A 13,635-nucleotide genomic window follows, 5' to 3' on the forward strand; every position below is an offset into this window, starting at 1 on the left:
TGAGTCAAAACTTCAATTTTGGGGTTTCAAAAGCTTCATCATAGACCCCCTACTGACTTCTGCTGTTATCTACAGTTTTGGTCAGAAGTTGACATATGAATGTCATGGTCATTTTTTTTTTATTTTTTTTTTTTAATAATTTCTGTGAACTGTTTTTTTGTTTGTTTTTTTTTCCAGGGTGGAATAATTGTACTGCATACATCTTTTAATGACTTTAAAAAACAAGAACTGGATGCACAAGTTTGAATTTATTTTGGATTTTCTCTAAGCTGCACAGGGTCAAAAGTATACAGACAGGCTCAAATATATACTTACACTCAAATCTTATTAATAAGTGATGCTGAAGGTTCTACAGTGTATTTTTAATTTGACAAGGCCTATAAACTTCTCGTTAGTGATTATGATTAACTACAGCTGATAGTTTCTCTTTGATAGCACTCCTTGGATTGACTAGTACTTAGAGCAATGGGAAAATCCAAGGAATTCAGTGAAGACCTAAGAAGAATTTTACACAAGTTGGGAAGGTTTCTTGGAGTCATTTCTAAACAACTGCAGATTCCAAACGATTCATTAGTTCAAACAACTGCACATAAGTACAAGGTATTCTGATGTGTCACCACTCTGCCAACATCTGGAAGAAAACCCAAACTGTCACCTCAAATGAGAGGAAATTGGTTGGGATGTTCAGGAACAACGCAGGATCTACCAAGGATGAAACCTGACATGAACTGGAAACTGTGGGAACACTAGCATCATTGTCCACAGTGAAGTGAATTTTACCATGGACTGAGAGGGTGCCAACCAAGAGCTCGACTGAAATTTGCAGCTGCCAACATGAACAAGCCAAATGATTTCTGGAGAAAGATTTTTGTAGTCAGATGAGACAAAGATTGAACTATTTGGCCACAGTGTTGAGAGTCATGTTTGGTGGAGTAAAGGTGAGGCTTTCAAACCTAAGATTGCTGTACCAGCTGTCGAGCTTGATGGTGATAGCATCATGTTCTTGGGCTGTTTTGCTGCCAGTGGTTCTGGTACATTGCACAAAGTAGATGGAATAATGAAGGAGGAGGACAACCTCCAAATTTTTCGGCTTCACCTCAAATCAACAGCTTGATAACTTAAACTTGGACACAAATGGGTGTTCCAACAGGACAACAATCCCAAATGCACATCAAAATGGGTTTTCAAATGGATGCAGCAGGCTAACATTAAGCTTTTGGAATGGCCTTCCCAAATCCCTGACATCACTCTTTTGTCAACTGTGCTTAAAAACTGTGTCTGGCCAGGAAACCAACCAATTAAAATGACCGCTACCAATTTTGTCAAGCGGAGTGGTCAAATATTGAGACAGAATTATGCCAGAAGCTTGTTGATGGCTACCAAAAGCATCTGGTTTAGGTGCAACTTGCTAAGTGACATTTAACCTAATGTTAGTGGGGGTGTATGTATATATTTGAGCCTGTAATATATTTTATATCTGTGGCTGCTCTTACACCTGAATTTCCCCTTTGTGGGACAATAGTCTGTTTCTTCTTCTATAAAACACTCACATTCATATGAATGGGTGAGTGTGTAGGGTGAGATTTGTGTCCAAACTTTTGATCCTGTGTGGATTAGAGAAAATAAATGAAAACTTGTGCACCCAATTCTTTTTTTTAAAGTCAGTAACAATGTATGCTGTACAATCTTTCCACCCTGGAAAAAGAACATATTATGGAAATAATTTAAATCCCCAAATTCTCATGATATTCATGCCCATGATGAGTGTATGTAAACTTTTGACCACAACTATATAAATTGACATTTATGGTCTGAACTTTACCAGTCTTGTAGAAATATATATATTTAAACAATGATTGCATTTTGTCTCTTTTTTTCTTATTAGTCCCCACCTAACTTCCTGCATGCAGCCTCACTGGCAAAACACGTGAAGCCAGTGGTGGTCATCCCCGATATGGATGAACCAGAGCAACAAGATGACGATGACGACGAACCAGAGCCACTTATTGATGTCAGCAACGTCACGACTTCCAGCCTACAGGCTCAACCGCAGGTATGTCACAGCACTAACACCTGCAGTGGTTTATACAATGATATGCATGCCTCCTCAAAAGTACCCTACTGCTGGGCACACTTCGTGTTAAATTTACCAATTCCCTCTTTTCTTTCAGCAGATGGACATATTTGATCAGGCCTTTGGGCCTCCAAATGGAGGCTTTGATGACAGGTGAGCTAGTGTGTTTTTCACTGTAAGCCTTCATTGTTCCATTGATTATTAGGTTTCAGCAGTTTCTTTGACTGAGACTTTTCTGTCTGGCAGAGACCTTCAGATTGAGAGCCTGAAGCGGGACCTTGAACTGTTGAGAGCAGAGCTGGAGAGGGTGAAAGCTGAAGTAAGAGCTCTTGAGATTGAATTGCCTGTTGCATGGGTTTTAGTCCATTGTCTGTGTGTGTGTCTGATTGTGTACGACAGTACAGTGTGTGGTTTGCTCTGTGTGAAAGAATCTGGGTCATGTGTTGGGTAGATGTGAATACTTCTCCTGCCATGTAGAATGTTGCAAGTATCTTCTGAATGAGATGAGTTTGGAACACCAGATTTGCCGGAACGAACAGATGTAAATAAATAAATGCATGTAATGGAATATTTTTTTTTACATGCATTAGACTTTGGGAACAGTTTTTTTTTTTTTTCTCCTTATTCGTATCTCTTTTCTCCCCCTGTAGGCTCAACGTTACATCACACAGCTCAAATCTCAAATCAACAGTTTGGAGGCAGAGCTGGAAGAACAGCGTGCACAGAAACAACGAGCCCTTGTGGAAAATGAACAGCTGCGCATGGAGCTTGAGGCGACCCGCCACCGAAACGCGGAACACGAGAGCTTGCAGACCACCTTCATCGAGGCTGAAAGTAAGATGCACAGTTAACACATTTGTACAGACAGGGTATAATCATGACCCCCCCACCCCTCCAAAAAAAAAAAAAAATTCTCATCCATCTTGTCTGTGCAGAAAGGGCACAAGCCACTGAGCAGCGGTACAATAAGCTGAAGGAGAAGCACACAGAGCTGGTGACCAGCCATGCTGAACTGCTCCGGAAGGTAGAGACAGACTGCAGACCAGTCCAGAGGTGTTGGCTTTAAATTAGATGTCAGCGCCTGTCTGTGTGTGGTAACATTAAATGTGCTAATGTGCTGACAGAGTGCAGACACTGTCAAGATGCTGTCAGCAACCCAGCAGACCCAGGAAGAAGTTGAGCGGACCAAACACCAGATGACCTTTGAGATGGAACGGATAAAGCAGGACTCTGACATGAAGGTTGGTGTTTGTTTTTTTTTTTGCTTTAAGGAGACTGATGCCTAGTGTAGATGTCCAGTATGGGCTTACTGCTATTTTCCATAACTGTAGTTGGAAGAGCAGAGATTCGAGATGGAGAAGCTGAAGAGAGAACTGGAAGAGAAGATCGCAGAAATGACGCGCATCAAGGCGACTCTACAGAGCAGCACGAAGGTGAATGCGATACCTTCATGATACCCAGCTAATTAATCTTGATTTATTTGTTAGTTCTGTTTGGAGGCTTACGGCGTGCAACACATTTCCACATGGACATTTCCTCCAACACTTTCAGCCATCTGCCTGTCCTGGCTCACTCACTGCTTTCTGGTGGGGGGGGGTTTGTTTTTTTTTTTTTTTTTTTGCCAGACATCGGAGCAAATGAACAGCTCGATGACAGCTCTGCAGGCGGAGAAGGAGCGTTTGATGCGGTCTGTGAGCGAGAAGGAGGCGGAGCTGTCATCACTGCGGCAGGCTACGCAGGTGCAGCAGTCATCACTTCAGCAGGAGCGAGATAGGACCAGCAGGGAGCTGGGAGAGCTGCAGGGAAAACTGAAGGAGAAGGTCAGTCAGGACTGTAGAGCAGAGCTCAGCATTCTCTGCACAGTGCTATTTTAAGCCTGTTTTGTAAAAGCAAGCCGGATCATAAATAAATGTCTCAAATATAGGGAACATTGTGTTTTACTGGGGGGTCAGTCCGTTGTATCTGTTCTAGATGGTTATATTTACACATCGTGTTATCTTCCACACCTCAAAAAAATATTGATGTGAAATTTCCAAATAGCGTGGATTTTTCTAAATAGTTGAATTCTAAACATATCGTGGCTTATAAGCTGCTTGATGACAGCGGGTTGAGAGGTTTTTTTTTTTTGGTGCAGCAACTTTCACCTAGCAACAGTTAGAAAGCTTCAGCAACCACTCATCAACCCGTTTGGGAAATACATATTTTTCCACAATGACGAGATCATCACAAAAACAGGCTTTTTAAGACTTTCTGGAGTAACATACACACTGTTAAAAGCTGAATTTACAAAAGTGCTTTACAGGACAGGCTCTAGCAGGATGCTCAGAAGGTAAATTACAACACAGAGGTAATAGTGGGTCCAGACATAATGTGACAAAAGTAAGGTAAAGTCAATACAAAGTTAAAACAAAAAAAAAAAGATGCTAAACAAAATGTCAATATAAAGACAATAAAATCCGAGACAATCAAAAGACTACATCACATAAACGTGTGTTGAGAAGGGAGAAGGTACCTTCAGCTTCTGCCTTATTTCCCAAGGGGGTCGCCACAGCAGATGGATCCACATATTTGATTTGGCACAGATTTTGTGCTGGATTCCCTTCCTAATGCAACCCTCCCATTTATCTGGACTTTAAACGGGTTCTGGGAAGACACTAGCTTGTGACTCCCTGAGGCTGGGTTTGTGTTTCCTCCCGGTATTGAACTGGGGATCTTTTGCACGAAGGGCGAATGTGGTAACAGCAGTTGATGAACAATGTTTAAAATGAAAGCATCCATGTTCTGCAGCTTTTTTGAATAGCTAAATATGCTTGTTATATTTGAAAGAACATAAAGCAGAGTGTGGGTGTACATAGACACATGGATTTACTTCTATCTCTCAACCAATTTAGTCTCTAACAGTAAATCTTGATGGGTTCATACATATGTCAACAATGTGCTTTATGTATATTACTCCTGCCATATACATGTATGTAAACATGCATGCTGTTTGTCTGTGTATAAATGTAGACAAGTCAGGAGGAGCAGATGAAGCAGAAGCTTCTGGAGGAGCAGTTTGCCCTGCTGCAGGGTACCATAACAGAAGCTGAGACCATCATCCAAGATGCTGTTGCCAAGCTGGATGATCCCCTCCATATACGCTGCACCAGCTCTCCAGGTCAGATTCCTATGCTTTCATTTTGAAATGAAATGAGAGATAAATAAAAAATGAAAATGCAAAGACCATGTCCCCACCTTGTTGACCACATACATAAATATTGCACGTCTATTGTAGAGATTAACTAAAATGTCCCAAGGTTTTTTTTTTTTTTGTTGTTGTTGTTTTGTTTTGGGGTTTTTTTAATCTTTTGCTGTCCTCCAAACAGATTACCTCATAAGTCGAGCAGAGGCTGCACTGGGCTCCATTGACAAAGTGAAAAAAGGCCATGCAGATTATCTGAGAAACATGAGTGGTGAGTTTCCTCTGCTTCCGATTTGGCTTAGGTCCTGCTGACCTCATGGCACCGTATGGCTGGTCGGTTATGCTCGTTAATATGGCCTGCTGCCCTCTCACTGTCTGATCTTGTAACCAGATGCTGGAGGGCTGCTGAGGGCTCTGACCCAGTTCTCTCACTTGACCGCGGACACAATTATTAATGGCAGCGCTACTGCACACATGGCACCCACTGACCATGCAGACAGTAAGGAGTATTTTCTTGACACTGCAACAGTTATTTTTATATTACATTTTGTTGTGTGTGTGCGTGCGTGCGTGCATGCATTGTCCTTAACATACACTGAGATGTACTGCACGTCTTTTAAATTTAATCTTTAAATGGATTTTTAGAAGTGTGTTTAGTCTGTGCATAAACAATGCAGAAATATGACTGATTAATCTTTGACGCCCCGCAGAACTGACCGAGAACTGCCGAGGCTGTGGCGCTCAGAGTCTGCAGTTCTTGAAGGAGATGAAGTCCAAGACCACACTGCAGAGAGCAGACCCAGCCACCATTCGTATAATCATACAGAAAATCCTACACTTGGGTCAGGTGAGAGAAAATAAATTAAATAAATAATGAAATCACTCTAAAGCTCCAAGTAATCATTCAACTGAAGAGCCTTTGCTTGACCATCTTGGATATAAACAGCACGTGCTAAGAAGCTGTCATACAGCGTGCTGCTTGTGGGCACAACTTCAGATATTTAGAAAAATATGACTGCTGTTACTGATACACCAGCTGTTTAACACTGTGAAAAGAAGGACTTCCAGAGGAAGTTCAACTAGCCAGCTCCTGAATTTGGAAGATTGTAATGTTTCCTTGGGTCATCTTATGGCGTTGCAATCTCACAGTGCAGTCTGTGGTATAATCATATATTGTTTAGATGAGGTGATCCTTTCAGTTTTCACCTGGCTTCTTTGGGAACACAAGGCTGCTACAAGAGTCAGGAAGTTGTATAGTTATTAAATTACATTCCTTATTGGTTATATAACCCAACCACACATGTTAACATTTAGTAGTACTTCAGGCTTCAGTTTTCGCCCGTGTGTTTTAAAATTTCCAGTCATATTCACTAATTTTTCAAAAATTTTCCACTTGTAATATCCAGGAGCTGCGGCCAAAAGGCATGGATGTTCGTCAGGAGGAGCTGGGAGACCTGGTTGACAAGGAAATGGCTTCAACATCAGCAGCTATTGAGGAGGCGGTCCGTAGGATTGATGTAAGTACTCTTGAAGTTGTTATAATTAATGTTATCTGTAAAAAAAAAACAAAAAAAACAAAACTGACTTGTATTGTGGAGTATGTTAATTTTAACACATTGACTTTTTTTTTTTCTTTGCATTTAGGAAATGATGAATCAGGCACGAAAAGACACAACAGGAATTAAACTGGAGGTCAATGAAAGGTTTGTTTTTTGGTTTTTTTGTATGTTAGTTTAATGTCTTATAACAAGATGCATCATCTTCAGATCGTATTGGTGGCTTACCAATCTCACCATTTTGAGAGTTTTAAAATATTGGCCTGTAATTGATGTGAAAGATACTTTTGACCAGTTGTTCAAATGCAGAGCAGTAATTTTAAATGGCATCCTCTGTATTCTTTTGTTTCCTCCCTGTCACGGTTCATTAAATGTTGTTTTTTAAAGACCAAAGCCATTTAAGTCTCTGTACCCCCCACCCATTCTTACAGGATCCTTAATAGCTGCACAGACCTGATGAAGGTACGGGACTTTAATGTCTTTCACTCTTGCTCGTCACAAGCATAGATTACATATATATGTACTATACTTATTGAAATAAACATTTAGCTTTCTTTAGTCTTATTCTGTGCTTTTATCCTCCTGCTTCTCTCAGGCCATCCGCATGCTGGTCATATCCTCCACAGACTTGCAGAAGGAGATTGTCGAGGGTGGGCGGGTGAGTCACACTGTTCTCACTTTGATTCCAAAAGTGGCAGCTTGTTTCTTGTTTCTAAAATCAGAGCGAGCTGCTCTGTTCCATTCAGAAATATCAGCTAACAGTACTGGTGTTTTCTTGTAAAAGGGCGCAGCCACTGTTAGGGAGTTTTATGCCAAAAACTCTCGCTGGACGGAGGGACTCATCTCTGCTGCCAAGGCTGTAGGATGGGGAGCCACAGAGATGGTGTAAGTTCTCACTGTATATTCTTTAATCTAAAATTAATGATGATGCTTATTGCAAACAAGTGGTCTGCACTGATTGGTAACAGGATGTGCACCCTCAGCTAATGTCTATTCTGAGAAGTACAAATATTAATACAGGAAAAGTATTATTGCAGCAGCTCTTCTCAGGATCATTAGTAGAAATTGTGAGCTTTACTACAGGAAGTATCCCTCCATGTTCTTTCTTAATCAGTGAGGGGAAATGTGTGTCTTCCCAAATTTTAGGCTATTTTGAACTTATCTAAATCCTTGTTTAGGGTTTTGAGGAAGAAAATGCAGGTATTCTCACTGATGACCTTAATTTTACTCGAGGCACACCAAGTAACCAAATATAAAATATTACGTGCAGTACCTTTTTGTTTGTAGAACTGTAGCCTTTCGTAGACTTGTGTTAATATTATATGTGTTCACCTGCTTTCCCACAGAGAATCTGCTGATAAGGTGGTGTTGCACACGGGCAAATATGAGGAGCTGATCGTCTGCTCTCATGAGATCGCCGCAAGCACAGCACAGCTGGTGGCGGCCTCAAAGGTAATAGGTTTTTGAAAAAATGCATACAATAGTTAAAAACGTTTTTACATTACTAATATTACTGCATAGTACTGTTAATGGCGCAAGCTTGGATGCTGAATTTAGACTAGGTGGGTGTGCCACTAAAAGAAGTGAACTGACTATGCAGCAGTTTTGCCAGTGTAACTCTCCACTTTTTTTTTTTAATCAGTCTTAGTCAGGCCCCACGCCCAGGTCCAGTTTACATTGGCACTTTCTGTAAAATAACTCCTGAGCATGTAAACATCATGAGGTTCCTTAGCAATAGTAGGAGGAACACGTTCATTTGGGAGAGATTCAGAGTAAAGCCACTTCTCCACACTGAAAGGTTGAGGTGATGTGGGCATCTGACTAAGATTCCTCCTGGATGCCTCCTAGGTGAGGTCCTTTGGGCATGTTCTATAGGGAGGAAGCCCTGAGGCAGGCCCAGGACATGCTGGAAAGATTACATCTCTCAGCTGGCTTGGGTATACCTTGGTTGCCCCCCTTGAAGAGCTGGAGGTGGTAGCAGGACCTGGGCCCTGATAAATATCAGAAAATAGATTTAAAAATATTTATGTACAATGACAAACACATACGCTTCATTGAACAAAAAAAATATTTACAGATGCAATTTGCAAACAAATAAAGGCTCATTTTTCATGAATATGATTTACCTCAATTTAACCTAAATTCTTCTGTTTCTATTTCTGTAACTAAATTGGACTTACATTTGGCCACACAGGTAAAAACAGACATTAAAATCACTGCAGCACAGACCTTATATATGAAGGTCTTATATATTAGCTCATTTTGTGTTCCAGTTTAATTTTGTGACTCCAAACCTGAGAGAATTATTTTGTTTTTTTGGGGGAAAAAAAAATTTTAATTGTGAAATTTATAAATGATGCCACATTGTGAAATTGTCATTTAATTTCATGGGAGGTTTTTATGCTTTTTGTGAGACCATAAAACCGTGATGTCTGATTAAAATATGCAGCACAGAGGACCGATGTTTATCCATCAGGCCAGCCCTCTAACATTTTGTAGTTCTTTATACAGAATGTTTGTTTGCAGTCACACAAATCATTTGCCTTGAGACGCATCAAAATAGTACGACTTGTAGATTTTATTCATTTATTATTTGCAGTAATATTTTTACTTTTAAACCATCACGGAGTGGATGGAAATGGTCTACGGGCCTGGATGTGACCCTTGGGTCATATCTTGCCTGTGTGTGCTTTAGTACATGACTTTTGTGGCTTTATTGTCTGAACAGCATCATCCAGTCTCACGTGACCGCTCTCCTGTGCTCTCAGGTTAAGGCAGATCGCCACAGCAGGAAGCTGACAGTTCTCCAGCAGGCGTCTCGCCACGTGAATGAAATGGCAGCTAATGTGGTGGCCTCGACAAAGACGGGCCAGGAGCACCTGGAGGAAAAAGGTGGGTGGAGTTCGACACATGCGGTAGATCATCACACACTCTGATGAGCATCTTTCTAATATTTTTGTTTCATGTTCCTTTTTAATGGTCAGATACAATGGACTTCTCTGGGATGTCACTAATTAAGCTGAAAAAAGAAGAAATGGAGTCACAGGTCAGTCACGAGCATACTGAGCATGTACACCTCATATTTATTCTGACTAAACTGAATGTGAGGCTGTGTAAGGCTCTGCGCGTCGCTGGAATTCAACCAGTCTAACGTGGTGGATGCAGCAGATAAAATGTGACTCCCCTCTTCCTCCTCAGGTGAAAGTGTTAGAATTGGAGAACCAGCTGGGCAACGAGCGTCTGCGGTTGGGCGAGCTCAGGAAAAAGCACTACGAGTTGGCTGGAGTCCCTCTAGAGCAGTTTGACGAGGGGAACGGTGAAACTTCCTCGCTGGTCAATCCTGTCAGCATGTCACCAAAACTCTCCAAGCCCTCTCTCATGAAGAAGCCTCCGCTGGCCCAGAAACCCAACATCCCACCCAAAAATGTGGTAAAGTCTATGAAGGGGGGAAAAATAAGAGTGTGTGGAATGTAAGATGTGGTTTGTTTGTGAAACTCATCTGTCCTCTTTTATTTCTTGTTCCCCTCTCTGGTGCAGTTCAAATGAATGCCTGAGCAGTAGATGAGAAGCACTACAGGATAGTTGGACCAAGGAGGAGGAGGAAGGCCTTTTTGTGAACCTGCACTTCCTTTAAGTTGCACGCTGACAATCCTCTGTGTTCCTGCTTCTCATTGTCTCCTTTTCCTACTTTGTTTGTGTTTTTTGTTTTTTTTGCCAAAATGGACCAGAAGTCTGATGTGTGACCCTCCATGCCTGTTAGGAATAGGCTCTTTTTTTTTGACATAACCTTTTAATTTTAATGTTAGGCATCAAGAACAAAAAGGTAAATTATAAACTTTTTGGTTGTTAAAGTATTTTTTTTTCTTCTCACTATAATTTTAAATTAAACACTACTGCTGCTTTTTAAAATCTAAACCTTGTTACCGACCACGAATCAACAGCACGTCTCGGGCTGTTAGTGTTGATCATGTTTGGACCTCCCTTTTTTTTTTTTTTTTTTTTTTTTTTTTATTTAAAACACTGTTTTGAATGTTTGTCACAGAGCACATCTCAGTGTACACTGTATAATTATGTTGAGGTGGGTTATAAAGGAAACTGGGGGAATCACTTGCATCCATGTTGCTGCGAAATTTTACATACCTCTAAGCTTTGCCTTCATGATGGACGTTGTTTCTCTCATGTGCAAAACGGCTTTCTTTCTCAACCGTACAAGATTGTCTGTCTCAGAGGCCTTGAATAGTGCTGCACCAATGCATTGAATGACACCCGTAGAGACGTACAGTCTGTATAGGAGTGTGCAACTCACACCAAGTATAATTTATATCTACACTCATCTCTCTGAATGCTCCTTTACTAGCAGAGAACCTGGATGTTATGTCAAATAGATATTTAATGATCATACACACATACTGGATGTAGGTGTGCTTAATTATCAAGTGCTTCTTTCAGGCTGAATACGCAGATTTAGGTTTAGTTATTGTATGATATCAAGGTGTTCAAGACCTCTCTGCCTCTGGGAGCCTTTTCTTACAGGGTCTTACAGGTTCTGCTCTTTTCCTCTGTATGAAATGTCTTTATACACTCAGATCTATTAATATATTTTAGTAAAGATGCTGGTGGTTTTTCCTTGTAAGATGAATGAACAATAAATGTTTGATTTTAATGTGGCATCATGTTGCTTCATCTTGTTCTCGCAGAGCTTTTTTAGGAAGAACTGTGTTCACTGACTTCCATCAGTAACAGCACACCTGATGGTTAAAAGGAATAATTTTGTCAGGCCTGTTATACTAGCAAAGAAATGTGGGTTTGAATCGTATTTACAATAGAACTGGTAGTTTAATATTAAAGACCAGGAGCTTTCAGTCTTCCAGTAGTTCAGTCATATAGATAAATACAGACCCACACATGCAGGAGTCATTAGTTGTGCTTACAAGTTGTGTGACGAGGCAAATATAGAGCAGCAGGTAGTGTACTATAAATACAGTAAGGTCCATGTTGTTTGTTGAGCAGACATTTTTTTTTTTTGTAGTTTTCTCTGTACACCACCACAGTGGAATTTAAATCAATCAGAATGTGATTGAAGTAGAGACTTGCTGCTTGAATTTGAAATTTCTTTAACATCTGGATTTCCAGAAGATTAGAACCCATCGACGTCCCCAAATGCTGCTTCCTCCCTTGTGAAATTCTGCTAGAACTGCAGTCACCTTCAGATGCTTGTTTGTGAGTCTCTCTGCATTCAGTTTTGTATTTAATAACTGAAAAGCTGCTCTGTGGGGATGAAATCAGGTGACTGACTTGGCCAATGAAGAATATCTCATTTGTTTGCCTTGAGAAACTTGGGTTACTTTGCTTTGGGTCATGATCCATTTGCCCCTTGATTTGCTGTCCAATCAGTTTTGCAACATTTGTCTGAATCTGGGCAGAGAGTATAGCCCTGTACACTTCACAATTCATCCTGCTGCTTCTATCAGCAGTCGCATCATCAATAAACACTAGTGTCCCTGTTCCACTGGCAGCCAAACATGCCTCCACCATGTCTGACAGATAATGTGATATGCTTCAGATCGTGAGCTGTTGCTGTGCTGACATCTCTTTGGACCTCATATTTAAAATTACAGAAAAAAGTCTATAAAAAATACAATTTTACATTCTCCTCTAACCAGTGGCATCAACAAAGCATTTTCTCCCAGAGGACTGTAAACCCTACAGATGGTTGTGCAGGAAAATCCCAGTAAATCAGAATTTTCAGACCAGCCTGTCTGGCACCACCAACCATGCCATGTTCAGAGTCACTTGAATCCCCTTTCTTCTCCATTGTGATGCTCAGTTTGAACTTAACCAGGCTGTCTACATGACTACATGCACTGAATTGCTCCCATGTGATCAGCTGATTAGATTTGTGTGTGTGTGTGTGTTAAAGAGCAGCTTAACAAAGTGGATGGTGAATGTTAATGTGTACTTCAGCTATAACAGTCTTGCTTTCCCTCAAATCACGTATCAGTCAAGATCCAATAAAGCAAACAGTACATGCAATTGTGTTATTTCAAATATTGGTTATTTATCACTATGTCAATAAAATGGACCAAAGACGTCACGTTTCTAACAAGTTTTCATTTTAAAGTCAACCTTTATGGCCACCCATCTGGGCATCCTTTTGTGCATTATACCCGGCAAGTGCTCAAATTATTATTCATTAGTTTAGACAATTAAAAATAACCCTAACACATACACATAAAACAAGCATTTCTACAGCAAAACATAGCAATACACTGGCTATATTTTAAAATTTTATTGAAATTATTGTTTTATGTACTGCTTATTATAGGCTGCTTGTCGCTCAAGCGCCACGTAGTGCTGGGATATTTTAGAGTCTGCATTAAGAGCATAAAAGGTGTTGCACTGCTGATATTTTGACATGCGCAGTTCGGCCTGGAGACAACGCGAAGGGAGGGCTGCTGCCTCCACAGACGGTTGTAAATATGAAAATGTCTTTAAACCACGCGTTTAACCTTTTGGACACACATAGATAGAGGTTCGTCTCGTTTTCTTAGTGTGCGACAACTGTAGCACTATTGTTTTTTTTTCAGCACTCCACACCCAACTATGCATTGCCTAAATTAATTTTAATTCCAATGTCCAAATCAAAGGCAGACTTTGCGCCAAAGTAGGGATTTTGAGTTATACGTTTGCCCCCAAACATTTCAATTCCGGTTTCTCGGAGTGCCATGTCTCTATTTTATGTCTGATAACATGCAAAGGCGTTACGTATTACCGTTGATAGTGACATGTACGAGTTTTAGCGGGTATGTGAACGCGCCATCAGA

General features: G+C 40.6%; 1 protein-coding gene across 3 annotated transcripts in view; it reads left to right on the forward strand.

Annotated features, from left to right (window-relative positions):
* Positions 1-11,474, forward strand: part of hip1rb (huntingtin interacting protein 1 related b) — a 28,404-nt gene extending 16,930 nt beyond the window's left edge. For 2 of the 3 annotated variants that reach the window (XM_030738105.1, XM_030738107.1), the window contains exons 11-32: positions 1,886-2,053; positions 2,172-2,227; positions 2,321-2,393; positions 2,725-2,908; positions 3,010-3,098; positions 3,199-3,315; positions 3,406-3,507; positions 3,700-3,894; positions 5,084-5,231; positions 5,440-5,526; positions 5,647-5,754; positions 5,966-6,102; positions 6,662-6,772; positions 6,900-6,958; positions 7,243-7,273; positions 7,407-7,469; positions 7,596-7,696; positions 8,158-8,263; positions 9,580-9,703; positions 9,796-9,857; positions 10,010-10,240; positions 10,349-11,474. In XM_030738105.1, coding sequence (XP_030593965.1) covers positions 1,886-2,053; positions 2,172-2,227; positions 2,321-2,393; positions 2,725-2,908; positions 3,010-3,098; positions 3,199-3,315; positions 3,406-3,507; positions 3,700-3,894; positions 5,084-5,231; positions 5,440-5,526; positions 5,647-5,754; positions 5,966-6,102; positions 6,662-6,772; positions 6,900-6,958; positions 7,243-7,273; positions 7,407-7,469; positions 7,596-7,696; positions 8,158-8,263; positions 9,580-9,703; positions 9,796-9,857; positions 10,010-10,240; positions 10,349-10,357 — 2,361 coding nt within the window. In that variant the 3' untranslated portion in view covers positions 10,358-11,474. The remainder of the gene's footprint in view (positions 1-1,885; positions 2,054-2,171; positions 2,228-2,320; positions 2,394-2,724; positions 2,909-3,009; positions 3,099-3,198; positions 3,316-3,405; positions 3,508-3,699; positions 3,895-5,083; positions 5,232-5,439; positions 5,527-5,646; positions 5,755-5,965; positions 6,103-6,661; positions 6,773-6,899; positions 6,959-7,242; positions 7,274-7,406; positions 7,470-7,595; positions 7,697-8,157; positions 8,264-9,579; positions 9,704-9,795; positions 9,858-10,009; positions 10,241-10,348) is intronic. The other variant, XM_030738106.1, reaches the window with a different exon arrangement.
* Positions 11,475-13,635: the final 2,161 nt, after the last annotated feature.

This window comes from Archocentrus centrarchus, chromosome 9 (assembly GCF_007364275.1).
Source record: "Archocentrus centrarchus isolate MPI-CPG fArcCen1 chromosome 9, fArcCen1, whole genome shotgun sequence".
NCBI classification, from domain to species: domain Eukaryota; kingdom Metazoa; phylum Chordata; class Actinopteri; order Cichliformes; family Cichlidae; genus Archocentrus; species Archocentrus centrarchus.